Source organism: Mustelus asterias, chromosome 15, assembly GCF_964213995.1.
Source record: "Mustelus asterias chromosome 15, sMusAst1.hap1.1, whole genome shotgun sequence".
In the NCBI taxonomy this organism is placed as follows: domain Eukaryota; kingdom Metazoa; phylum Chordata; class Chondrichthyes; order Carcharhiniformes; family Triakidae; genus Mustelus; species Mustelus asterias.
In genome coordinates, this window is record NC_135815.1 from 102,309,458 (window position 1) to 102,336,685 (window position 27,228).

The window sequence follows — 27,228 nt, forward strand, 5'->3', positions numbered from 1 at the left end:
GTTCAAAAATAATGAATATTGCAGATTGTTTTAAAATTATAATAGTTCCATTGTAATGGTGATAATTTAAATATCGGCGTTTGAAAAATTTATCTTTTGGTTAATACCTGAAATGAGTATTGTTGAATTGCGCACAGATGTGAGAGAGAGAGTGGGCGAGTGAGTGTGAGAATGAGGTGGGTGAGTTTGAGGTGCGTGTGAGTGAGAGAATGTGTGTGTGAGGGTGTGTCTGTGTGAGTGTGTGTCTGTGTGTGAATGTGTCTCTGAGGGTGTGTGTATGCGTCTGTATGTGTATCTGTGTGAGGGTGCATGTGTGAGAGGGTGTGTATGAATGTGCCTAGGTGTGTGTCTGTGTGTCTATGTATCTGTGTGGGGGGGGGTCTGTGTGTGAGGGTGTGTCTGTGAGAGTGTGTGTGAGTGTCTGTGTGAGAGAGTCTGTGTGTGAGTGTCTGTGTGTGTGTGTCTGTGTGAGTGTGTGTCTGTGTGTGAGAGAGTCTGTGTGTGTGTGTCTGTGTGTGAGTGTGTGTGTGTCTGTGTGAGAGAGTCTGTGTGTGAGTGTGTGTCTGTGTGAGTGTCTGTGCGTGTGAGAAAGAGTCTGTGTGTGAGAGTGTGTGTCTGTGTGTATGAGAGTGACTGTGTGTGTGTGTGTCTGTGTGAGAGTGTGTGTGTGCGAGAGAGTCTGTGTGTGTGTCTGTGTGTGTGTCTGTGCGTGTGTGAGAAAGTGTGTGACAGTGTGTCTGTGTGTGAGAGTCTGTGTGTGAAAGTGTGTGTCTGTGTGTGTGTGTGTGTCTGTGTGTGTGTCTGTGTGTGTGTGTGTCTGTGTGAGAGTGTGTGTGTCTGTGTGAGAGTGTGTGTGTGAGAGAGTGTGTGTCTGTGTGAGAGTGTGTGTCTGTGTGAGAGTGTGTGTGTGAGTGTCTGTGTGAGAATGTGTCTGTGAGAGTGTGTGTGTGAGTGTGTGTGAGTGTGTGTCTGTGTGAGTGTCTGTGTGAGAGTGTGTGTGTCTGTGTGAGAGTGTCTGTGTGTGTGTGTGAGAGAGTGTGCGTCTGTGTGAGAGTGTTTGTGTGTGTGAGAGTGTGTGTGTGTCTGTGTGAGAGTGTGTGTGTGTGTGTCTGTGTGTGTGTGTGTCTGCGTGAGAGTGTGTGTCTGTGTGAGAGTGTGTGTGTGTGTCTGCGTGAGATTGTGTGTGCCTGTGTGAGTGTGTGTGTGTGTCTGTGTGAGAGTGTGTGTGTCTGTGTGAGAGTGTGTGTGTGTCTGTGTGAGAGTGTGTGTGTGTGTGAGAGTGTGTGTGTGTCTGTGTGTGTGTCTGTGTGAGAGTGTGTGTCTGTGTGAGTGTGTGTGTGTGCGTGTCTGTGTGTGAGTGTGTGTCTGTGTGTGTGTCTGTGTGAGAGTGTGTCTGTGTGAGAGTGTGTCTGTGTGTGTGTGTGTCTGTCTGTGTGTGTGTGTGGTTGTGTGTGTGTGTGAGAGTGTGTGAGTGTGTCTGTGTGTGTTTGTGTGAGAGTGTGTGTGTGTGTGTGTGAGTGTCTGTGTGTGTGAGAGAGAGTGTCTGTGTGTGTGTGAGAGAGAGCGTGTGTGTGTGAGCGTGTGAGAGTGTGTGTGTCTGTGAGAGAGTGTGTGTGTGAGTGTGTGTCTGTGAGAGTGTGTCTGTGTGTGTGTGTGAGAGAGTGTGTGTGTCTGTGAGTGTGTGTGTGTCTGTGAGAGTGTGTCTGTGTGTGTGTGTGAGAGAGTGTGTGTGTGTGTCTGTGAGAGTGTGTGGTTGTGTGTGTGTGTGAGAGTGTGTGAGTGTGTCTGTGTGTGTTTGTGTGAGAGTGTGTGTGTGTGTGTGTGTGTGAGTGTCTGTGTGTGTGAGAGAGAGAGTGTCTGTGTGTGTGTGAGAGAGAGCGTGTGTGTGTGAGCGTGTGAGAGTGTGTGTGTCTGTGAGAGAGTGTGTGTGTGAGTGTGTGTCTGTGAGAGTGTGTCTGTGTGTGTGTGTGAGAGAGTGTGTGTGTCTGTGAGTGTGTGTGTGTCTGTGAGAGTGTGTCTGTGTGTGTGTGTGAGAGAGTGTGTGTGTGTGTCTGTGAGAGTGTGTGTGTCTGTGAGAGTGTGTGAGTGTGTGTGGCTGTGTGTGCGAGTGTGTGTGTGTCTGTGAGAGTGTGTGTGTGAGAGAGTGTGTGTCTGTGAGAGTGTGTCTGTGTGTGTGTGTGAGAGAGTGTGTGTGTGTGTCTGTGAGAGTGTGTGTGTCTGTGAGAGTGTGTGTGTCTGTGTGTGCGAGTGTGTGTGTGTCTGTGAGAGTGTGTGTGTGAGAGAGTGTGTGTCTGTGAGAGTGTGTCTGTGTGTGTGTGTGAGTGAGAGTGTGTGTGTGTGTAGGGGAGAGGCTTTCAGAAGTGGAGTTTGTGAGGCGAGAGAAACAGAGGGTTTGTGTCAATCTCCGGGACAGGCCCCGCCCAGCTCATTAAGAAAGTAAACAGTGAAACAGGGCGAGGAGTTGCTGATAGACTAAAGTCAGGGGAAATCGGACACCAGCTTTAATATCCGAAGCCACAAAAGTAACGAAACAAACCCCCTCTCTACTTCCCAAACAGAGTGTGCAATGGAGCCGGATTTAGCCCCCACCGCCGCGGGCTTTCACCTTAAACTCACACGGCTGTTGCATTCAGATAAATCCTAACAATGCCCATCAACCGTTACCATGTGAATCTTCATAAGCTACACAAGAATGCGCCATTGCAAACAGCAACCCCCACCCCCGCCCCATGCAAAATTCAGTGAACACAAACAGGCTCAGCCGTTCTGAACATGCCGGGACTCCTTGCGGCATCAGGTTTTAGACTGGATTTACAAGTTCACCATTTACATATAACTGTCAGCATCATTAAGCATGAAGTCGAGCAGTATCTTGTCCATGTTCTTTCATTTAAAAATTTCTAACACTTGGAAATGTCTGGGTAAATAAAGATTGTAACGCGGACCAGTCCTCCAGAGCCTGAATTAACCATGAAGGGACGCGGGTTCAATTCCCACCATGGCAGCTGGGGGAATTTACAATTCAGTTAATAAATCTGGAATAGTAATGGGTTTTTAAAATGTTTATTTATTAGTGTCACAAATGGGCTTACATTAACACTGCAATGAAGTTACTGTGAAAATCCCCTCGTTGCCACCGGCGTCTGTTCGGGTACACTGAGGTAGAATTTAGCCTAACCAGTACATCTTTCGGACCGTGGAAGGAAACCAGGGCACCTGGAGGAACCCACGCCGACACGGGGAAGAACGTGCAAACTCCACACAGTGACCCAAGCCAGGAATTGAACCTGGATCCCTATTGCTGTGAGGCACCAATGCTAACCACTGAGCCAACCTATGTGACCATGTACTTATTAGACTGTCAAAAAACCTATTCATTCACTGGAAAGAAATCTGTTGCCTAACCTGGTCTGGCCTCTCTGAGTGAAATGGTCTGGCACAGCCACCCAGTTCAGAGCAGTTAGGGTGGGACTTATTTTCTGACTATTCAAACTTTTATTTATTCATTATTTACATCTTATGAAATGATCAAATGGCAATGACTAAACCTCAGGCGTGAGTTCAATGTTGACAACTGAAAAGAACAAGAGAGTTGGCACGGTGATATGGAGAGAATGGTTGAATGGGATCATCATCGAAAATTCAAGAATAAAGTCGGGTCAAAAATAAAGTCATTTGCAAATTATGACTTTTTGTAGTTTAATATATTTGGCAAGAATGGTTTCTATGAATAAATTAAAACACAAGTAGAAAGTTGGAACTTTCAGTCCTGATGGATAACTCTAACCTGTAACACTGAGTAATGCTACTGGAAAGAATTGATGCATAAACTTCAGTCACCTTTTGTTGTAATGCTCCAAGTGGAGGAATAGGCTGTTGACACTGAGCTGGGTAGACTATAATTTAGTGCACTGTGATCTGGCTGCAACCCTGATCCGTTCTGCTGTGTTGGGATCCATTATACAATGTGATCTCTCAACTGATCACCCACAAAGAGGAGAATTCTGCTGGTGAAACTTGCTGGAGTACCTGAAGAAACAGCTGAGGGTTTAAACAGGGGAGCCTCGTGACAAGAGCAAAAAGGTTCTCGTGGCCTCACTGAAGTTTAAAATAGTTAGTGTTGAAGAGCCAGTATGGAAGAGGAAATAAGTTTATACAATGCCTTTCACAGACTCATGATGTTCCAAAGCAGTTTACAGCCAGTTCAGTACTTTTCTCTGACGGTGTATTCATTGTTAATGTAGCCAGTTTCTGTACAGTAACCTCCCACTGACAGCAATGTGATAATGACCAGAGGGGTACTTTTGCGATGCTGATTGCAGGATAAATATTGGTCAGGGCACCAGAGGGACCGGTCCTGCTCAGAAAGAGCAGACAGGGGTGCAGTTCAATCTTATTTGAAAGATGGGACTTCTGACACACCATCACTTTATTAGTTTCTGAAATGGGAATTGGACAACCTTCCGACCACTGAACCATGGCTATTTTGGCCACTACCTGGCCCTCTCCCCCGTGCATTGATAAAAGGAGTTTACTGTTGCAAGGCCCATTGCCAACTTTTTCCTGACAGTTGGAGATAGTTGAAGGAGGTAGGTCAATATGGCAGCTTACCAGATGCCAGCTCTTCCCCAGTACCAGTTCTCCGGGCATGGACAATAAGTTCCAGTTGAGGTCTTTTTGGGGTTGGGGGGGTATGTGGATTGGGGATAGTGAACTTGGGATGGGATGGAAAATGCTAGAATTTATCACCCGACTCTGTCCTATATTCCACTGTCTTTGCAAATAAAGTTTATTAATTAGTCACAAGTAAGGCTTACATTAACACTGCAATGAAGTTACTGTGAAATTCCCCTAGTTGCCACACTCCGGCACCTGTTCGGGTCAACGCACCGAACCAGCACGTTTTTCAGAATGTGGGAGGAAACCGGAGCACCTGGAGGAAACCCATGCAGGCACGGGGAGAACATGCAAACTTCACACAGATAGTGACCCAAGCCAGGAATCGAACCCGGGTCCCTGACGCTGTGAGGCAGCAGTGCTAACCACTGTGCTACCATGCCGCCCACAATAATAGATAGGCCTGTTTGCCTCCGGTTACTCATTAAAACCATGGGAGTGAGCTACTGACACAGGGGCAAGCAGTGTTTGAGGAACAGTGCCCCAGCATAAATTGCTGCTTTAAGAGAGAAATGAAATATATTTAAAGGAAACATGAAATTGTCATACAAGAAAAAGTTTATCAGACAGACGACGCAAAAGGAAAGAATACTGTTGAAGTTGGAGTTCCGATTAAAGCTATCTACCTACCTGCCTACAAAGCTTATTAATTAATCTTGCTTTATTTCTTGTACATTTGGGGACAAATTCCACATTTTAACAGTCACAAGATACCTACTGGAGACCTGTTACGTCATATCTCCCAGCCAGAAGACAGCTGCTCAAACTGACGTATGTGATGGTGTCAGCAGGTGACTCCTACTGTGTTGATCGTGGGTTGACATTCTTCCCAGTTTTGATAGCAAACTCCAGAGCTCAACCAGCAGAAAATGATTCTCGGCCAGTTGGACTCAAACTTACCACACACAGTGAAGTGCCGCTCTTCTAACTTGTGGACCCAATACTGAGAGTCTCCAGCAGGCTGCACTGTATGTGTTATTTTCCTCAAATGTAATTAGGAGTTTTATGAAATATGTTTTATTTATGAGATTGGGTGGCAGACATTGAAAATGCCAGCCTTCAATCTTTCAATGCCCTTTGAGCCAATTGCACTGGGGTCCATCACATCAAAATCATCAAGCGAGCTTACACAATCAGCAGATATATTTATGACCAAAATATTAGAAATTAATTTGGTTAATTAAAAATTCAATAAAGTAACTGAAACCTCTTCAACACCATTCAACTGTTCATGTATTTATTTCCACAGTTCCAAAAGAATTCCTAGCAAAAAATGTAAAAATACTTATGCCTGAAAAAAATATTCAAGTTTAGCAACTTGTCCAAATGAAAGGAGCTAAATTAGAAAATGTGCAAAAGAGAGGTTCAGCTCTGTAACCAACCTCAAGCAAAGCAGGATATTAGCAGAAGGCTTACAGTGAGGAGGATGGAGGTACTGGGAAGGAAAGCAACATGAAATGTCTATAAAATATTTAACTTTTGGAAATGAATCTGCATGCAGTGTCTGAGTTCAAACAACATCCAGACTGTTCTGTTTACACTATTTGAAGCATCCTCTTTGCCAGGCTTGAAAAGATACATTTGCATTGGTGCAGAGAGGTTTTGCAACGAGGACAGAGGTTTGAACCTTTAGTTAACAGTTCCAAAGTACAAGTAATGGATCTTTGCCACTTTTTCCTCTCTACCTTTAATTTTAACACAGTTTAATACTTATGATTTTACTCTGATGAAATTTTTCTGGTATGGTAATTAATCATCGTCAAGTTTTCTTTATTGAATACTGTGTGTGAAATGGAGAAATCTCTCAATCTATTTCCTTATCCAACTTTCTTATTCAAATTGAATTTTAATAAAACGCACAATCCTAAATGTAATTACAATGTCACAGTACATTTCCCAATAATACGGAATACTCTGCAGGTGAGTGTAAGTAGTTTGATTCATTGGCATCACAAAGTGTTTTGGGGAAGGGATGAGCAGAGGTCACAAATGAGGGACACCTCAGAAAAGTTATCTATCCGTGTATCTTTACTTACCTGTGACTTTCCAAGAATAGTGAGCCAGATATCTTTGCAACCTTTAGCAACAGCCTATTTTTGGGGTGTCAGAAACTCACTCCGAGGCAGTGTGCACATTAAATTAGCGTTTCAGTGAGATTAGTTCCATGAAATTAATCAAATTGAAAACACGATTACATTATATCCATTGTATTAGGTGTTCATGATATAATGAATCCCAAGATAGGCAACAAAGGCCACAATGTTCCAACCAGTTTTGGTACAGAAGTTATAATGATGACTAACTGGTGTAGAGATTCACTGGAACTTACTGTGGGAGGAGTGAATCTTTTCATTACATACAGTAAGGTGCAGCAAACTAAGCTCAGTATAAGTTGTATATTAAACCAAGGAGGGATCATATTATGTGATTGGAGAACATTTGGAGAGGCATGTGGATTTCCTGGGCTATCCCAGAAAACGTAAATGGATGTGACTTTTAGCAGGACCAGCTTTGCAGATGCTTTGAAAACGAATGCTTTTTCATTCTTATTCTCAGTCTGCTCATTTAGCATCCGAAAAGAACTGCCCGGGGCTAGACTGCTTTGTGTGTGTGTGCGCGCGCGCATGTGCACGGGTGTGGGTTGCACATGTGGATGTGTGTGTGCATGTGTGGGTGTGGGAGTGTGTGCATATGTATGTGTGTGTGTGGGTGTACGGGTGTGAGTATGTGGGTGTGGGGTTGGGCGCGTGTGGGAGTGTGTGTTGCAGGGCCACACTGAAGATGATTCCTCTTCGGGGAAACAGTATAAGAGGTAAGTTTGGGGCCGGTTGGTTATTATTTTCTAGGCTTCCAACATTTTGAAAGCCCAAGGCAGAGACTGTGTTACTGCTTCTGTTATACAGTTGGAAAGAGCAGAGAGTTGAAGACAGGAAAGGTAACAGATTGTAGCTGTTTCAGTGTTGCTGGAGCTCACCATTATATTTAAAGGGTACATGGACAGGAGTCTCTGGGGATTCTGTGCCATCAGGAGTATGTTGGCCCGAGTGAAATTTGTGCTTCTTTGGTGATAACCATGTCTGTCTACTTTGGATGGCCATCCGCTCCCCGGAGCGGAGAAGCTACGGCATCTCCTCTGGAGCCTTCAACATGTCATTGATGAAGACGAACATCTCGCCAAGGACATCCTCACACCCCCACTTCTTGCCTTCAAACAACCACACAACCTCAAACATACCATTGTCCGCAGCAAACTACTCAGCCTTCAGGAGAACAGTGACCACGACACCACACAACCCTGCCACAGCAACCTCTGCAAGACGTGCCGGATCATCGACACGGATGCCATCATCTCACGTGAGAACACCATCTACCAGGTACACGGTACCTACTCTTGCAACTCGGCCAACATTGTCTACCTGGTACGCTGCAGGAAAGGATGTCCCGAGGACATGGTACATTGGGGAAACCATGCAGACGCTACGACAACGGATGAATGAACACCGCTCGACAATCACCAGGCAAGACTGTTCTCTTCCTGTGGGGGAGCACTTCAGCAGTCACGGGCATTCAGCCTTGGATCTTCAGGTAAGCGTTCTCCAAGGCGGCCTTCACGACACACGACAGCGCAGAGTCGCTGAGCAGAAACTGATAGCCAAGTTCCGCACACATGAGGACGGCCTAAACCGGGATGTTGGATTTATGTCACATTATCAGTAACCCCCACAGCTTTCCCCCTGATCTTGCAGAATCTCACTAGCTGTTCTGTCTGGAGACAATACACATCTCTTTAACCTGTGTTGAATGCTCTCTCCACCCACATTGTCTGTACCTTTAAGACCTGGCTGGCTGTAGAGATTTGCATTCTAATTAGTATTCTGTAACTTGATTTCTGTGTTTGTGCACTGTTGGAGAACAGATATCCACTCCATCTGACGAAGGAGCTGTGCTCCGAAAGCTTATGGAATTTGCTACCAAATAAACCTGTTGGACTTTAACCTGGTGTTGTGAGATTTCTTACTGTACTTTGGATGGAACATGGCTTCTGGTGAATGCAATTCAAGGGCTGAAATGTATGGGAAGTGAGAGATCCTACCTACCAAATTGGAAAGATTGAGATTACATGTAGTGCCACAATTGTGCAAGAAGTAACGCGAGTGTCGTAACTATGTGTAATTATCTTTGTTCTATCAACTATTTAAAGTGAAATTTATCTTTTTATTTAAAATGTCCTTTGCCTATTAATTACGTTTGAATTATGTTGATTTTAATTGGTTTGTTACAGAAAGGTTTTAAAAAGTGAAATCTTGTCCATTGGTTGTCTTAGGGATTAATTTATTTTAAAAGTTATTGGTTTCTATGAGAATTGTCACAGTTTATACAAATGCACCACAAAGCTACTCAAGGCTTTGAAGAGCTTTCAATCTACTTTAGATTTTTGACATCATTGGCCACACTATTCTGCCCTACTGCCTGTTCTATACAGACCGCCCGCATAGCACAGCACACTCCACTTCATCAACAGATAGTGCACCATTTAAACATTTCCCCCTTCTCCCATAATGAGCCGAGTTTGGAATTCTTTGTTTAAAACTCCCTCCCTAGTTATGCTCCACTCAACCTTTTCCTCCAGCCTTATGCCTCCATGGGCCTCCTCTACCTCTGCTGACAAAGTACGCCCTCTGTCCTGCTCCACTATGTCTGACTGCTCGAGTCACTCTAGTGTGATTCTCTGAAACTTTGCCACCTCCATGTCAAGCCCCTTACACCGACTGCCTGCCAAACTCTCTATTTTCCTCTCTGTGATCCCCTGCTGTTTCCCTCCCTATTGTAAAGCAGTTTGTGGTGTTTTCTGCAAATGAAGACTGTTTTAGGAATGTACAGTTTTGTCCTCTTTACCTTTCATAGTCTTGAAGCTGAAATTATTTCTTCCTCCTTTCAATTTTTATCCTTTCCCTTTCTTTCCTGAAAGCAGCAATTCCAGGGGATGCAGTCCCACAAGCAATTAACTCCTCTGATATTTCAGCCAATAAAGCATTTTTCACATGCAAGTTTAGAGAGTGAGCATTAAAGAGTTATTTGACAGAGGTGGAGAGAAAATAACAGCCAAAACTAACGCAGATCTCATTTGACATGCACACTTCCACAAAAGTAATGACAGGAACCCTAGTTGACTGCTGCCGTCCTCACTGGTATCCTCATTGAGGGTGGAAAACACAGCACAGATCAAAGATCAAACCCATGATCTTTCTGGCCTGTGTAACACACAGTTCATTTCCAGAGTGAAATAGAATGCAAGAACATGTGAAATAGGAGTTGTCCGAATGAGCCTGTTCCATTATTCATACAAAGTTGATCTTCTCTCAACTCCACTTTTTTTATTCATTGAAGGAATGTGGGTGTCGCTGGTTAGATCAGCATTTACTGTCCATTAAAAAGTGCCCTTCAGAAGATGGTGTTAAGCTGCTTTACTGAGCCATTGCAATCTCTGTGGTGTAGGTACACCCACAGTGCTGTTAGGGAGGGAGTTCCAGGACTTTGACCAGCGACAGTGAAGGAACGGCCGATTTCCAAGTCAGGATGGTGAGTGATTTGGTGGCAAACTTCAGGTGGTGGTATTCCCATGTGTCTTTTGTCTTTGTCCTTCTAGATGGTCGAGGGCATGAGTTTGGAAGGTGCTGTTTAAGGAGCCTTGGTGAGTTCATGCAGTGCATAGTGTAGATGGTACACGGCTGCCATTGTGCATCAGTGGTGGAGGGAGTTAATGTTTGTGGAAGGGGTAGCAATCAGTGGTTACTTTGCCCTGGATGGTGTTGAGCTTCTCGAGTGTTGTTGGAGCTGCACTTATCCAGGCAAGCGAGTGTAATACATCATACTCCTGACTAGTGCCTTGTAGATGGCAGACAGACTTTGGGAATCAGGCGAGTTATGCTCTGCAGGATTCTGAGCCTCTTGTAGCCACAGTATTTATATGGCTGGAGCAGTTCAGTTTCTGGCCAATGGTAGTCCCCAGGATGTTGATAGTAGAAGATTCAACAATGATAATGGCATTGACTATCAAGGGGCAATGGTTTAATTCACACTTATTGGAAATGGTCATTGCCTGGCATTTGTGTGGCGCAAATGCTACTTTTCACTTGTCAGCCCAAGCCTGGATATTGTCCAGATCTTGTTGCATTTGAACATGGACTGCTTCAGTATCTGAGGAGTCATGAATGGTGCTGAACATTGTGCAATCAACGAGCATCCGCACCTCTGACCTTATGATGGACGCCAGGACACTAATGAAGCAGCTGAAGATGGTTGGGCCTAGGATACTAGTCTGAGGGACTCCTGCAGTGATGTCACAGCATTGAGGTGATTAATCTCCAATATCCATCTTCCTTCTTTGCTAGAATAATTCCAACCAGCAAAGAGCACCACCCCCCCCCCCCCCCCCCGATTCCCATTGGCTCAGTTTTGCTGGGGCTCCTTGATGCCACACACAGTCAAATGTGGAGTTGATGTCGAGGGCTGTCACTCTCAACTCACCCCTGGATTCAGCCCTTCTGTCCACGTTTGAACCAAGGCTGTGATGAGGTCAGGAGCTGAGTGACCCTGACGGAACCCAAGCTGAGCATCAGTAAGCAGATTATTGCTAAGCAAGTTCCATTTTATTGCACTGTTGACGATCCCTTCCATCACTTTACTGATGATCAAGCGTAGACCGATTGGGCGGTAATTGGCCCAGTTGGATTTGTCCTATTTCTTGTGTATAGGTCATACTTGGGCAATTTTCCACATTGCCAGGTAAATGCCAGTGTTGCAGCTGTACTGGGACAGCTCGGCAGGGACACAGCAAGTCCTGGAGCACAAGTCTTCAGTACTATTGCTGGAATATTGTTGAGGCCCATTGCCTTTGCAGTATCCAGCGCTTTCAGCCATTCCCTTATATCATGTGGAGTGAATTGAATTGCCTGAAGACTGGCTTCTGTGCTGCTGGGGGCCTCTGGAGGAGGCCAAGATGGATCATCCACTTGGCACTTCTGGCTGAAGATGATTATGAATGCTTCAGACTTCTCTTCTGCATTAACGTACTGTATCCCCCATCATTGAGGATGGGGATATTTGTGGATCCTCCTCTAATGAGTTGTTTAATTGTCCACCACCATTCACGATTGGATATGGCAGGACTGCAGAGCTTAGATCTGATCCTTTGGTGCTGGAATCACTTAGCTCTGTCCATCACTTGCTGTTTGGCTCACAATAATCCTGTGTTGTAGTTTCGGAAGGTTGATACCTCATTTCTAGGTATAGCTGGTGTTGCTCCTGACATACACGCTTGCACTCTTCACTGAACCAGGGTTGATTCTATGGCTTGGTAGTAATGGTAGTGTGGGGTATATGCTGGGCAGTGAGGCTACAGCTTGTGGCGGTAAGCTGCCTTCTTGATCACTGCAATCCACGGTGCTGAGTATACTCAATGACTGATCATCCACAGCCCCCTGGGTAGTGAGCTGCAAAGTTTCAGAACCATGAATGAAGAAATTTCTCCTCATCTCCATGCTAATGATTAACCCTTTATCCAGGTATAATGATCCCACCTGCCAGGGAAAACAGCCTTTCAGCATCTACTGTTCAAGACCTCTCAGAAGTTTATACATTTCATTGATTATTTTTCTAAATTCTAGAGAATATAGGGTAATTTTACACAATCTCTCCTCATAGGATATCCTTCTTCCCCTTTGGAATCAGTTCGAATGAAAGGCCTTAAACCTGAAACGTTATCTGTCCCTCTCTGTAGATGCTGATCTGCTGAATATTTCTAACCTTTTTGTTTTTATTTCTCTTTCATAAATCTGTGTTGACTCTGCCTAATCATGCTGTGATTTTCTAGGTGCCCTGTTACCATGTCCCTAATGACAGATTCTATAATTTTCCCTGCTACCGATTTGGCTAACAGGCCTATAGTTCCCTGTTTTCTCTCTCCCTTTCTTGAAGACGAGAGGTCACACGACACCGGGTTATAGTCCAACAGATTTATTTGAAATCACATGCTTTCAGAGTGCTGCTCCTTCGTCAGGTGAAGCGGAGCGAGGTGCGCAGGCACCAGAATATATATATATATATAGGTGGAGTGACAATAGCCCGACACTAATCATGTCACTCTTGGAGTACTGTGCTCAGTTCTGGTCGCCTCACTATAGGAAGGATGTGGAAAAGATTGAAAGGGTGCAGAGGAGATTTACAAGGATGTTGCCTGGATTGAGTGGCATGCCTTATGAGGATAGGCTGAGGGAGCTTGGTCTTTTCTCCTTGGAGAGATGAAGGATGAGAGGAGACCCAATAGAGGTGTATAAGATGGTGAGAGGCATAGATCGGGTGGACTCTCAGAGGCTTTTTCCCAGGGTGGAAATGTCTGCTACGAGAGGACACAGGTTTAAGGTGCTGGGGGGTAGGTACAGGGGAGATGTTAGGGGTAAGTTTTTCACACAGAGGGTGGTGGGCGAGTGGAATCGGCTGCCGTCAGTGGTGGTGGAGGCGAACTCATAGAATCATAGAATCCCTACAGTACAGAGAGGCCATTCGGCCCATCGAGTCTGCACCGACCACAATCCCACCCAGGCCCTACCCCCATATCCCTACATATTTTACCCGTTAATCCCTCTAATCTACGCATCCCAGGACACTAAGGGGCAATTTTAGCGCGGCCAATCAACCTAACCTGCACATCTTTGGACTGTGGGAGGAAACCGGAGCACCCGGAGGAAACCCACGCAGACACGAGGAGAATGTGCAAACTCCACACAGACAGTGACCCAAGCCGGGAATCGAACCCAGGTCCCTGGAGCTGTGAAGCAGCAGTGCTAACCACTGTGCTACCGTGCCGCCCCTAAATTAACTCAGTAGGGTCTTTTAAGAGACTCCTGGATGAGTACATGGAGCTTAATAGGATGGAGGGCTATAGGTAGGTCTTGAAGGTAGGGATGTGTTCGGCACAATTTGTGGGCCGAAGGGCCTGTTTGTGCTGTAGTTTTCCTATGTTTCTAAATAGAAGTGAGTCACCACCTGAAGTCAATTAGAACCTGACTGATATGCAGTTAAAAACAGGGGCCATTCTAGAACCTAAATAGAGAATTACAGAATGTCAAAGCAGGTAACCACTACCTCTGCTTAAAACCTCCAGGTACAGACCACGCGGTCCAGAGGATTTGTCAGCTTTTAGTCCCATTGCTTCTCTTGACTAAACTGCAAGGGTGTGGGTGGAGGTCCCTGAACCAAAGCTGATTAACTAATTCACAGCAAATTGAATTTTGGTTGAAGTGAACAGAAAAAAAAAAGTATTGAATCCATTCATATTTTAAAGGTACTTCATCAAAATAGTTAGATGAAGGGGAAAAAAACCCTTCATAATAGCGGAGGAAATAAATTAACAGGCGAGACTGACCACAGCAATTATCACCCGCTGGGAATGGTTGATGCCTCTCCACTTGCTACATCTCTGCTACACTATGCGCCCTTAATCAAAGGTCTGCGGTTGCGATGCTCCAATTTCTTTGTACAACCATACTAACAAGCGTGACACTGCAGAGTTTTTGTTTAAACAGCTTGATTCACTGGTATTCCAGTTTCATGTAACCTCTGTGAAACTACCCATTCACTGAAGCATTCTATATTAGAGTCACAGCTTTTGCCACTGAAAATGTCCACTGTTTAAGGACATTCACATTTTGCCAACTAGATACAATGCATATTTGAGATCAAATATCAGATAATAGTCAAATGAAAGTTGAAAGAGAGGGTTCACTCGTGTTGGGAATGGATAAACAATTAGCAATATTTGCTGACTTATACCGTGAATAATATCATAATAATAATTCCAATTTTCAATGTAAACAGTTTGAGGACACACGATCATTTCATAAGAAATTTATGTCATGGTTTTACTTCTTTACAGTGGCCATTCCTTGGAAAGTCTATTGCAACCATTCAGAATTGAATAAATTTACCTGCTTGAAATTAGATATCTGCTATTGGGAACAGCTTCAGGCTGGGTGGTAATGATCCCCTACAATAGGAAATCCAACCAACATTTACTATCTAAACTTAGAGATGGGAGACAACGTACAAGGTACAAGAGTGTGGTTGACACTCAGAAACACACCACTATTCAAGTCAGTGCCTTCAGTACTGGAGGGGAGAAGAATTAAGAGACAGAATCAAATTGAGTGTAATTGGAACTGAATGCCCAGCATAAAATTCAGTTGCTGTTGTGAGACAAGGACAAGCAGATGGGCAGGTAAAAATCAGCCAGTCTACCAAGACTGTTCCACACCATGATCGCTGGACCATCGTGACTGAACACTTTGTCTAACCCCATCACTCTCTCGCTCCTTGTCACCCACACCTTCAGCCAGTAATTGTACCTTATTAAAGTATCTTGAATCATTTATATGCATTAACTTCATACTTCAGTACTTGGCTAATTGGATAGGAATATCTGGTCTAGTTTTTGTAGTTACGGTTTATATGTTGTCCTACAATATGAATTCATACTTGAAGGCTCATCATCAAATAAAGAGGGATAGGACTGCTACAAAAAATGCTCAAAAATTACACCTAGTAGCATAGTTCCTAGGAACTTAAAAGTTAAATTTAAACAGAAAAAATAAAATGCCCAACACAAATAAACAGATACAAACCGAATAAAATTCTTAAATTTTATCCCCTCAAAGGAAATGAATTCACACAATGTATTTATTAAAAATCATTTTAAAGTTGGTTTTTGATTAAAAAATTAAAACAAAAACTGTGATTAAAAATAAAATATTGTAGAATAAAGGTCTGTAGTTGACTATATATTACTTTATACTCGAAGTACAAACATATGGATGCTGTACTTTAGAAAATTGTTGTTTCAATGAATGAGGCTGTAAATATCTGAAAATTAACATTTGGTTGTGAACGATGCACTGGGGATTGCAATCTGGTCTTATCTTCAGTCCCAGTCAACTAGCGTTCCAGGAAAAGTGTGCAGCATCATCAGAGCGTCCATTTGATAGGATTCTACTGCTGGACCTAATCAATCTCTGGAATACTGTGGCTGCACCGTGCAACAAAGCTAAAATAGATTTACAAATGGGGTTTTAGGGGGATAAGCTCCTTCACAGGATTACATATTGATTTTAAATATAAAAAAAAGCTTATCATATAAACCGTAACTACAAAAATAGTGAACCTATGCATAAATCCTTTTAGAAGAGCTTGCACTTCAAACTACAAACTGAGAGTGAATAAAGCAGTGCAAAATCCAGAGTAAGATCCATTTCGTGGGTTAACAATAAAAAACAGAATGTTTTAAAGACTATCCTTAGGCCATGTATAAACAAAACATGAGCAGGTACTCAAGACCAATGACAGGTATTTATTGATGTCCAAATCTGCAAAACATACATTTGAGACTGCTCTGATATAATTATGCAGATAATATTACCTTTTCAATTGTGGCAGCTTTCAAATATCCTCATGCTCAGTTTTTGTGTTAAACGTTTCAGATCAGAACAAATAAAACATTTAATTTCTATTTCGATCCAGACACAATATAAATCTTGGCCAGATACTAAACTTGCAAATGAATGCCAGTAAAAACTAAGCACCAATTAAAGCACCTACAACCTTACGTCCAGGGACCTTTATACAGGTTCATTACTTTATGGCACACATTACATTATTTTTACATTAAGCGGTTTAGTTAGAAACACACGGTTATGGTATACACATTTACTGACTACATCATGACCTGCATTGCCTTTAAAACTGAGGGAAAAATCAAACGAGTGATTGCTGATAAAGAAGTGAAATGAACTGAATGTATGTCGGTCAAACAGTAGACATCTGAAGTGTCTTATAAAATACTCTGTGGGCCATACACAACATATAGGGAAAAAAAATCTATCTTTCTTAACTCTGATGAGTCTAAGTATATTTTTCAGACAAACTTAAGTACGGAACCAGATTGTAAGATGAGAATTTAAAAAATGAAGGTGAAATAAAATTCTTAGCAAACTGGCTCAATCTTTCATATATTGGACGAAGTTGAGTTAACTCCAGTTAAAGTTTTACATTGTTACAGTGAGCTTGAATGTCAACAGTACATCGTAGTTTCTTTCAGAACTGATATGATACAAATAGAAATTTCAACCTTAATATTTCACAGAGGGATGAGACCATACTCCAAATCAAATGCATCCCATGCTGTAGTGCCTTCTGCAATTGGATCCAACGTTGTGAAAGTGATTGGGTATCACATTTAACCTTATTCTATCTACACCTTCCTTTGTTTGATAGGCCTATTGACCTCATCACAGTTTCGGGAGCTGAATGGCAATGCATATTTCAGCATGGGCTGTCCAAGTTTCCAACACAGTATCTCAATTGCTGCAGCACATGTTGAATACTGACCTTTCAGAGATTACTGAGCATCTATATAACTGCTTCGTGTAGTGGTCAGGGAGAAACTGTCCACATCTATTCAACACAATGGTCAGCAACTGCACAAAAAAGTGCTCAGATGCTACTGGCATTAATAGGTCAAGAAGAGTTTGATAAACTGCCTTCACATGCTATCAATGAGTCTTGCACAGTTTACTGTCTACTCTACTCTGTCATCAACAGACTAAGAAATCAGCATACCTGTCTGGAAAACACTGATATGAATGGGACCACTGACTGCACAACTCTTTTTCACTGTCATGATATCAATGGTTACAGCACTATCTGCAGAACTGGAAAACCCCTGGGACTGAAAGCGGGAAGACTGATAATTACATATTTGCTACTATGAATGTTATTTATCTCTCTCTGTGTAAACATTAACCAAGACGATATATGCATTCTTAAATAATCTGTAGTGTTCTGCTGCTTTGAATGTTCAGGATTGAGAAAAAGTTGATTTTGTTTCTGGGTGTGAAATAAATTATTTAAAAATGCATTTGATTCTTTTGGTTATAAAAAAGTTTCGCAAAATCAGTTATTCAGATTAATAATTTCCTAAATACACGCTGTAGAATATCATTGTCATTTTGATTATGCAGCTTGAGGCAGGATGATTTAAATTGTTATCCCTCAGGAGGTAATAAATTATGTGCAAGTGCAATGTACCATCGGTTTTTCTAGGCTAAATCCAGATAGAGATTTGGATCATGTTGTTTATAGCACCCTGATGTTAATCTCAGAATTTCAGTCCAGAAATACAAGAAATGATGTGGGTTTACTCTTATCTATGAACACAGTGAATAACCCCTAATTGTTTATTCTGGATGCTTTGAGCTGAATCTGCTGTAAGTTCACAACAAACGCAAATTTGCAGCAACAGTGAAGCTTTACTTGTATTTTTTGTTCCCTTCCAAATTACATCACAGGAGAAAAGATGCATTTGACAAATCTAAAGTAATCCATGCTCACTTCTCTATCATTTTATATTTCTTTACTATTTCTACAACACTATTTTTTGAACAGATTTAACAGTTGGAATAACTGGCGAATTGTACTTGTAGTAAACACTTCAACAGGTTTGGCAAAGACCAATTGATGGCACATGTGATTTACTTGGAGGGGGGGGGGGGGGGGGGGGAGCCACTAACTTACACCAGTTTCTGATCATTCTGTACTGAGAAACTGGACCTTCTGTGACTTACGCTCCCCCCAACACGTGAAAACATTGCTCCTTTTGGGATTAGGAAAAATATTGTTTTGTACAAATTAACTCTTAGTAACAGCACATAAACTGGCAAAATGGACAACAAAACTGGGAAATGAACCAATTCCAGTCTAAATATATGCCAGCGGCAGAATCTGTAAAATAAATTAGAATTGATTTATAATGGCTCAGCCATCTTATCAGGTGAAGAAAGACATAATTGTGCCCAGTCAGAGGCTAACAAGATCAATACATAACGGTAAAATTAATTGGCATTGATTGCAATTGTTTTACTTTGTAGACAAAGCCACAGTCAATACCAGGTGCCATTTACTTCAAAAGAACAAGAATGTCCAAGATTCCCAAATGTATATTTCACCCACACAAATTTAGAATATTCTGAAAGTAAAAGTAACTGCTAATGTCCACCTGAACATCTAGAATTTTACACTTATTCAAAGAATCTGATATTATGATTTTAACTACATTTGTGAGAGTTTTAATTTCTAAATTTAGTGCAGACAGTTTTTCTTAAAGTCAGGTATTAGCCGGAATTTTACTGGCACACCTGCCCCGATTCCGGGGGTGGGTGAGGCTTGGAGAACAGATTCTCCATCGGCCTCAGGCAGGATCGTACGAACCTTGGGCGGACGTGCTGGTAAAACTCCACCCACTGTGTTTACAATAATGGACATTCTTGTGGGCACTTAGCCCAGCAGAATTTATGAACATTTGACTTATTCAAAATATTGAAATCATTGAGACTTTGAAAAGGAAATGTAAACAATTTTGGAAAACCTCCACTCGTTGCTTACCTTCTATTGCAAGCATTGCTCGTAATTCTCTATTTAGCAGCTCAAAGCGTCTCTCAAGATCATGTTCTTTTTCCCTAGGCAAGTCAAAAAAGTTCATCAATACGGTAATTAACAAATCATTACTCACTAAAAGCAACCTTTAAGATTCATTGATTACTGGGACTGACTATTGTCTTTTCTCAAACCTTTAATCTACTCCAAATAATTGATACACAGACAATCATGGATAGTGTTCCAATTATGTGGAATCTAAAAATAGTGTGCTGCTTATCATACAATATAACATTTAAATTGATGTAAATTTTAATTTACTATTTGGCAAGAGGGCAAACTGAGATTTGACTAGGTAGATTTTGGATTTTTCTTGGCTTGAGGTGAGAGAGATTGTTGTGCAATTATTTGTTAAGAAGAAACCATGTAACCAAGGTAGCAAAGATTATGCAATGCCAAGACGGGTTTTGAAAACCTTAAAATCTGAGTAAGTTTGAAAGACTGGGGAGAAACCCACCATTTTCCAGTCCTGGGACAAATGAGTTCCAGTGGGAGGCAATGGAATAAGTCTCAATAAGTAGAGGACTGAAAGTTCACAGTTTTGAAATAAAGAGGAAAGTTGAAAGGACCATCAGCCGACAAGCATTTTAACTTTGTTCAACAACATGAGTGAGTGATGAAGAGAGCATCCTCAATATGGGGACAGTAATCATCTTCATCTCGAAACTGAATGAGTTAAGAGTACCTGTAGCGTGTAAATACATTTCTGGGAGGAATCGTCAGCAGAAAAGGAGTGGATGATGAATGAAGATTCACAATACAGAGGCTAATAAAGAGCTCAACATTCAAATGAATGGCTACAAGCTAAAGCATCCCCCAATTCCAACATGCCTCAGAGTGACCCCAGATAGGACACTGACCTTCCAGGAACATCTAAAAACAACTGCAGCCAAGGTCAAGTCCAGAACAACTTGATTGCCGCACTAGCCGGCTCAATGTGGGGTGCTGTCACCGCCACCCTTCAAACCTCGGCACTCTCATACTCAGTAACAGTTCTCCTGTCCACACGCACACTCCCCGCCCCTGTACCCATCCCCACACATGTATACACCCCCACACACGTATACAGCCCCACGTTACACACAGGCAAAGTCACTCCTCACCACGCTGATCTATTCAGCCCACCCTAGGAATGACTTCCATCAAGAAGGCCGGTCTGGAAAAACCCTCCCACACCGGACCTCAATGCAAATTCTACCTGGACAAATGAATGGGAATCATTGGACACGACACACAAGGACCTGGTCTCAAACCCAACCCAACAGCTGCCTGGTTTCAACCTTCCACGAAAAAAGTGGTCCACCCTCAACAGGTCCAGGACTGGCCACGGCCCCTGCTTGGCCAACCTCCACACATGGGGCATTAGTGCCAGCCCCCTACATGCCTACAGCAGACAGCAAATCATGCACCACGTCATAGAAGAGTGTCCAAGCCACAGACTCAGCAGAGACCTATCCACACTCAACACAGGACCGGGAGAAACTGCTTGGCTTAGGGACTTTGCATTCGCTAAATAAATTAAAATATGAATAAGGAACAGAATAAGCGTCCTGACAACTCAGAGAACGGAAAAGAGATGGAGGATAATTTATCAAATAAGGCGGTGTAGGAGAAGTTCTGAATGCGGCCTTGTGGAGGGCTGAATGTTGGTATCTCATTAAGTTGTTCTGAGCAAGAATCCTTGTTAAAGTAGTTGAAGATCTCCACCCCAAGACAAAACGTTCACCAACATAGAACATTACAACGCAGTACAGGCCCTTCGGCCCTCGATGTTGCACCGACCTGTGAAACCAATCTAAAGCCCATCTAACCTACACTATTCCAATATCATCCATATGTTTACCCAATGACCATTTAAATGCCCTTAATGTTGGCGAGTTCACTACTGTTGCAGGCAGGGCAATCCATGTCCTTACTACTCTCTGAGTAAAGAACCTACCTCTGACATCTGTCCTATATCTATCACCCCTCAATTTAAAACGATGTCCCCTCATGCTAGCCATCATCATCCGAGGAAAAAGGCTCTCACTGTCCACCCTATCTAATCCTCTGATCATCTTGTATGCCTCTATTAAGTCACCTCTTAACCTTCTTCTCTCTAACAAAAACAGCCTCAAGTCCCTCAGCCTTTCCTCATAAGACCTTCCCACCATACCAGGCAACATCCTGGTAAATCTCCTCTGCACCCTTTCCAATGCTTCTACATCCTTTCTATAATACGGCGACCAGGACTGTACTCAATACTCCAAGTGCGGCCGCACCAGAGTTTTGTACAGTTGCAGCATGACCTCCTGGCTCCGAAACTCAATCCCTCTACCAATAAAAGCTAACACACCGTACGTACGCCTTCTTAACAACCCTATCAACCTGGGTGCCAACTTTCAGGGATCTATGCACATGGACACCGAGATCTCTCTGCTCATCCACACTACCAAGTATCTTACCATTAGCCCAGTACTCTGTATTCCTGTTACTCCTTCCAAAGTGAATCACCTCACACTTTTCCGCATTAAACTCCATTTGCCACCTCTCAGCCCAGCTCTGCAGCTTATCTATGTCCCTCTGTAACCTGCAACATCCTTCCGCACTGTCCACAACTCCACCAACTTTATTGTCATCCGCAATTTACTAACCCATCCTTCTACGCCCTCATCCAGGTCATTTATAAAAATGACAAACAGCAGTGGCCCCAAAACAGATCCTTGCGGTACACCACTAGTAACTGAACTCCAGGATGAACATTTCCCATCAACCACCACCCTCTGTCTTCTTACAGCTGGCCAATTTCTGATCCAAACCACTAAATCACCCTCAATCCCATGCCTCCGTATCTTCTGCAATAGCTTACTGTGGGGAACCTTATCAAACGCTTTACTGAAATCCATATACACCACATCAACTGCTTTACCCTTATCCACCTCTTTGGTCACCTTCTCAAAGAACTCAATAAGGTTTGTGAGGCATGACCTACCCTTCACAAAACCATGTTGACTATCCCTAATCAAATTATTCCTTTCTAGATGATTATAAATCCTATCTCTTATAATCCTTTCCAAAACTTTGCCCACAACAGAAGTAAGGCTCACTGGTCTATAATTACCAGGGTTGTCTCTACTCCCCTTCTTGAACAAGGGGACAATATTTGCTATCCTCCAGTCTTCTGGCACTATTCCTGTAGACAATGACGACATAAAGATCAAAGCCAAAGGCTCTGCAATCTCCTCCCTAGCCTCCCAGAGAATCCTAGGATAAATCCCATCTGGCCCAGGGGACTTAGCTATTTCCACATTTTCCAGAATGGCTAACACCTTCTCCTTATGAACCTCAATCACGTCTAGTCTAATAGCCTGTATCTCGATATTCTCCTCGACAACATTGTCTTTTTCCTGAGTGAATACTGATGAAAAATATTCATTTAGCGCCTCTCCTATCTCTTCGGACTCCACGCACAACTTCCCACTACTGTCCTTGACTGGCCCTAATCTTACCCTAGTCATTCTTTTATTCCTGACATACCTACAGAAAGCTTTAGGGTTTTCCTTGATCCTACCTGCCAAAGACTTCTCATGTCCCCTCCTGGCTCTTCTTAGGTCCTCTTTAGGTCCTTCCTAGCTAACTTGTAACTCTCAAGCGCCCTAACTGAGCCTTCACGTCTCATCTTTACACAAGTCTCCTTCCTCCTCTTCACAAGAGATTCAACTTCTTTAGCAAACCACAGTTCCCTCGCCGACCACTTCCTCCCTGCCTGACAGGTACATACTTATCAAGGACACACAGTAGCTGTTCCTTGAATAAGCTCCACATTTCAACTGTGCCCATCCCCTGCAGTATCCTTCCACATCCTATGCATCCTAAATTGCATCATAATTTCCTTTCCCCCAGCTATAACCAAAGTGGTTCAGAGGCGATTTCTAGATGTGCATAATTACGCAACAAAACTACCAACCAGATGTTAAGAACCATAGTGGCAAAAGTGCATTAAATTAGAACTTAGAAAATGATCAACATTAGAAGATAAACAATAGGAGGAGTTCACGGTTATGACCTTTGAGCCTGCTCCACCATTCAATATCATGGCCGATCTTCTGCCTCAACTCCACAATCCTGCTTGCTCCCCATATCCCTTGATTGTGGACAAAGGATAACTTAACAGCAATTTTCACACTTTCGAAAGAACCGAGGAACTTGAGTAATAGGAATAAGATGGTTTAATGATGATACTGAGCAAACCAGTGATCGGGTTAAAATCCTAATTTGGCCAATAACAGAATTAATTTGAATAAATTTATTAATTTATGGGCTATTGCTATGAAAATAGCCATAACAGCTGCTGTTGCTTTATTTAACAACTGATTCACAAATGTCCTTAAGGACTAGTATGCACATGGCAGTAGAATGGTCACCAGCAGCTGGAAGATGATGAGGAGGCCCGCCGAAGAAGACCCGATGAAGCACATTTAAGGAGGGCCTTTAAGATCAACACCTAGAATGATGCGAAAGAGATTATGATGGACCCGAACTGGTGATGGCGTCTTGTGGCCCATTGTCCCACACGGGACAGGAGGAGCTAAGTCTCAGTAAGAAATACTCTGGTTATCCACTATCAAATGTGGCATGGCTGTGTCAAAAGCTAGTCACTCCTGTGCCACATATGGGCACACATTGATACATTTCCTCTAACTCTCCCCACTCTACTTTCAATCTTCACCTTGGACATCCAATACAAAGTCTTCATTCATATCTTCCTGTCCCAAAACAAAACCATCCATTCTGCTATCTCTGTTTCAGCAACTCCCCCACTTTCCCATTGCATCTCCCTCCTGCTTTGCTCCATTTATCATCCGCCAGTCGCTTCCAGGTCAAACTTGCTGCTCTTAGCTTCGTACTCGTTCATGCCATCAAGCTGCTGCTATCTTCCAGCATGCTTCCTGCATACTTCAAACCTGCCATCACTATTCTGGACCTCGAAAACCTGGAACCCTCCATTATCTCCAAATATGGCTCATTTCCAATATTCCCCAAAAGGATTATGGTCTTGCAATTAGCATTTGCACTATTCTGGGTTTATCTTATCCTGCCCATAGCACTGTAGCCATGTAAATCATACCCTGAGTTTGTAAATGGGAGGGAGTATAGCTCACTGATCTTACTCTGCTACATTTAACCAAATCATCCTCTTCAATTGTCTCCCTTCCACAGTCTGCCTTTGCTGCATTGCTCTCACTCTTAGTTCAATTCTTCAACCATGATGTGCATGGTGTCTGGAACTCTCTTGTTCCTTGGGATCTTTCCCACATCACCTTGCAACCCCAACTATCTACTCTCCTCTGTCTGCTTCATAATCCCTCTTTGCCCATCACCCTGAAAAGTCACTTTGAGATGTTTCCTTTGCACGTGTGGAGCACTGCAGAAATGCAATCGTTCTACACCTGCTCTATGTCGTCATCAAAATACACAAAAAAATATTTCTACCAAAACCCAATTTCATATCTTTTTCAAGCAATGTAAAATTGGGCATTGGTGGAAATCTTAAAATAATTAAAATGGAACTTTAATAGTAGCAGGAATTAATGTTGCAGATTTATTATCCACTATGTCATTAAGCTTTTCTAGTCAATAAACATTATTTCTGAATTTCATAAAACCATTCTGATGAAATAATCTTTAACAACAATGGAAAATAAAGTTTACGTAAATAAAGTAAATGGATAGAAAGGGACAGAGCGTATAAATTTAAGAGAATACCAGCAGATAAGACCAGAGATTGCAAGAATGGTAAAAAGACAGAATTGAAGGCTCTATATGTGAATGCATGCAGCAGTCATGACAAAAAGGATGAACTGATAGCACAAGCAGATTTTTAAAAAATTCATTCGTGGGGCATGGGCTGGCCAGCATTTATTGCCCATCTCTAGTTGTCCGAGGGCAGTTGAGAGTCAACCACATTGCTGTGGCTCTGGAGTCACATGTAGGCCAGACCAGGTAAGGGCGGCAGATTTCCTTCCCTAAAGGACATTAGTGAATCAGATGGGTTTTTCCTACAATCAACAATGGGTTTCATGCTCATCAGATGATTCTTAATTCCAGATTTTTTTTTATTGAATTCAAATTTCACCTTCTGCCATGGAGGGATTCGAACCTGGGTCTCCAGAATGCTAACTGAGTTTCTGGATTAATAGTCTAGCAATAATACCAAAAGGCCATCACCTCACGTTAAAAATATGTATGATCTCATAGCTATTTCAAAGACCTGGTTGCAAGGTGACAAAGGCTGGTACCTAAATATTTAAGGGCATTGATATTTTGGAAGGATAGGAAGATAGGAAAAATAGTGGGTAGCTCTGTTAATTAAGGATAACATTAGTGCAGTAGTGAGAGATAACCATAATACAGAAAATTATGATGTAGAATCAGTTTGGGTAGAGGTAAGAAATAGCAAAGGTAACAAGTTATTTGTGGGAGTAGATTATTGGCTGCCGAACAGTAACCACACTGTAGGATAAAATATACAGTCATTGTAAGTAAGTACTGCAATAATCATAGCTGATTTTAATCTAAATATAGATTGGTCAAATCAGATTGGGAAAGGTAGCCTGAAAGAAAAATTCATAGACTAATCAGAACAATTTCTTAGAACAATACATTATAGTGCCAACCAGGGAGCAGGCTATTTTAGATCTGGCAGTGTGCAATGAGACAGGATTAACCAGTGACCTCAGAGTAAAGGAGCATCTCGACAATGGTGATCATAACACGGCAGGGTTTCACATTCAGTCTGAGGGTGAGAAGTGTGGGTCTAGGACTATTATGTTACGTTAAGTAAAGGCAATTACAAGGGTATGAAGACAGAGTTGGCTACAATGATGTTGCATGCGAGTACGGTATACAGTTTGATCTCCTTACTTAAGGAAGGATATAATTGCATTAGAAGTTGTTCAGAAAAGGTTCACTTGACTGATTCCTGGGTTGAAAGGATTTACTTATGAGGAAGGGTTGAGCAAGGTGGGCTAATACCCATTAGAATTAAGAAGAATAAGAAGTGATTTTATTGAAACACCAAATATCCCAAAGGGACTTGGCAGGGTGGCTATTGAGTGGATACTTTCTATTGTGGGGGGGTCTAGAACCAGGTGACACAGTTTGAAAATTACAGGTCCCTGTTTAAGACTGAGGGGAAAAGAAATGTTTTTCTCTCAGAGGTTTAGTGTGTAGAACTCCTTTCCCTGAAGAGCAGTGGGGGATGGCTACAATATACTTAAGGCTGAGTTAGATAGATTTTTGATTGGCAGGGGCGTGAGGGATTATGGGAGGGGCTGATGTAGCATAGTGACAATGTCACTGGACTAGTAATCCAGGGGCCCAGGCTAATGACAGGCCAAAAACAGCTGGTGGAGTTTGAATTTGATTAATAAATCTGGAAAATACAGCTAGTCTCAGTAATGGTGGCCATGGCAATAAGCAGTGATGATTGTAAAGACCCATCTACTTCACCAATGTCCTTCAGGGAAGGAAATCTCCCTTCCTTACCTGGTCTGGCCTACGTGACTCCAGACCCACAACAACGTGGTTGACTTTTAACTGCCCCTCTGAAATGGGCTAGCGAGCCACTCCACTCAAAGTCAATTAGGGATGGGCAACAAATGCTGGCCGTGCCAGTGACACTCACATCCCTTGAAAGAATTTTAAAAAATGACAAGCGAGTGGTGTTGAGGCCACTATCGAATCAATCATGATTGAGGGGTTTGAGGGGCCGAATGGCCTATTCCTCTTCCTATTTCTTATGTTCCTGAATATCTAATGTTATTTTGCATTTATGATGACAAAATACATTGGTTGTTAATTTAGTTTTCTTTACACTTACAGAAGCGAAAGTTGGTTCTGTCGCCGTATGAGTGCATTTTTCTTATTCACCAACACAAACCACTCCTGCATCATCGCTTCTTCTGCCTCTTTATTGTTTCCTGAAAAATAGAGGAACAGAATTATACAAAGACTTAAAATCAGGGACAG

At 42.6% G+C, this 27,228-nt stretch overlaps 1 protein-coding gene across 5 annotated transcripts in view; it reads right to left on the reverse strand.

Annotated features, from left to right (window-relative positions):
* The window catches only part of ehbp1 (EH domain binding protein 1), a 340,872-nt gene that overhangs the window by 6,314 nt on the left and 307,330 nt on the right, over positions 1-27,228 (reverse strand). For all 5 annotated transcript variants that reach the window (XM_078230456.1, XM_078230455.1, XM_078230454.1 and 2 more), the window contains 2 exons: positions 27,080-27,179; positions 19,168-19,241 (listed from right to left, as the gene is read on the reverse strand). In XM_078230456.1, coding sequence (XP_078086582.1) covers positions 19,168-19,241; positions 27,080-27,179 — 174 coding nt within the window. The remainder of the gene's footprint in view (positions 1-19,167; positions 19,242-27,079; positions 27,180-27,228) is intronic.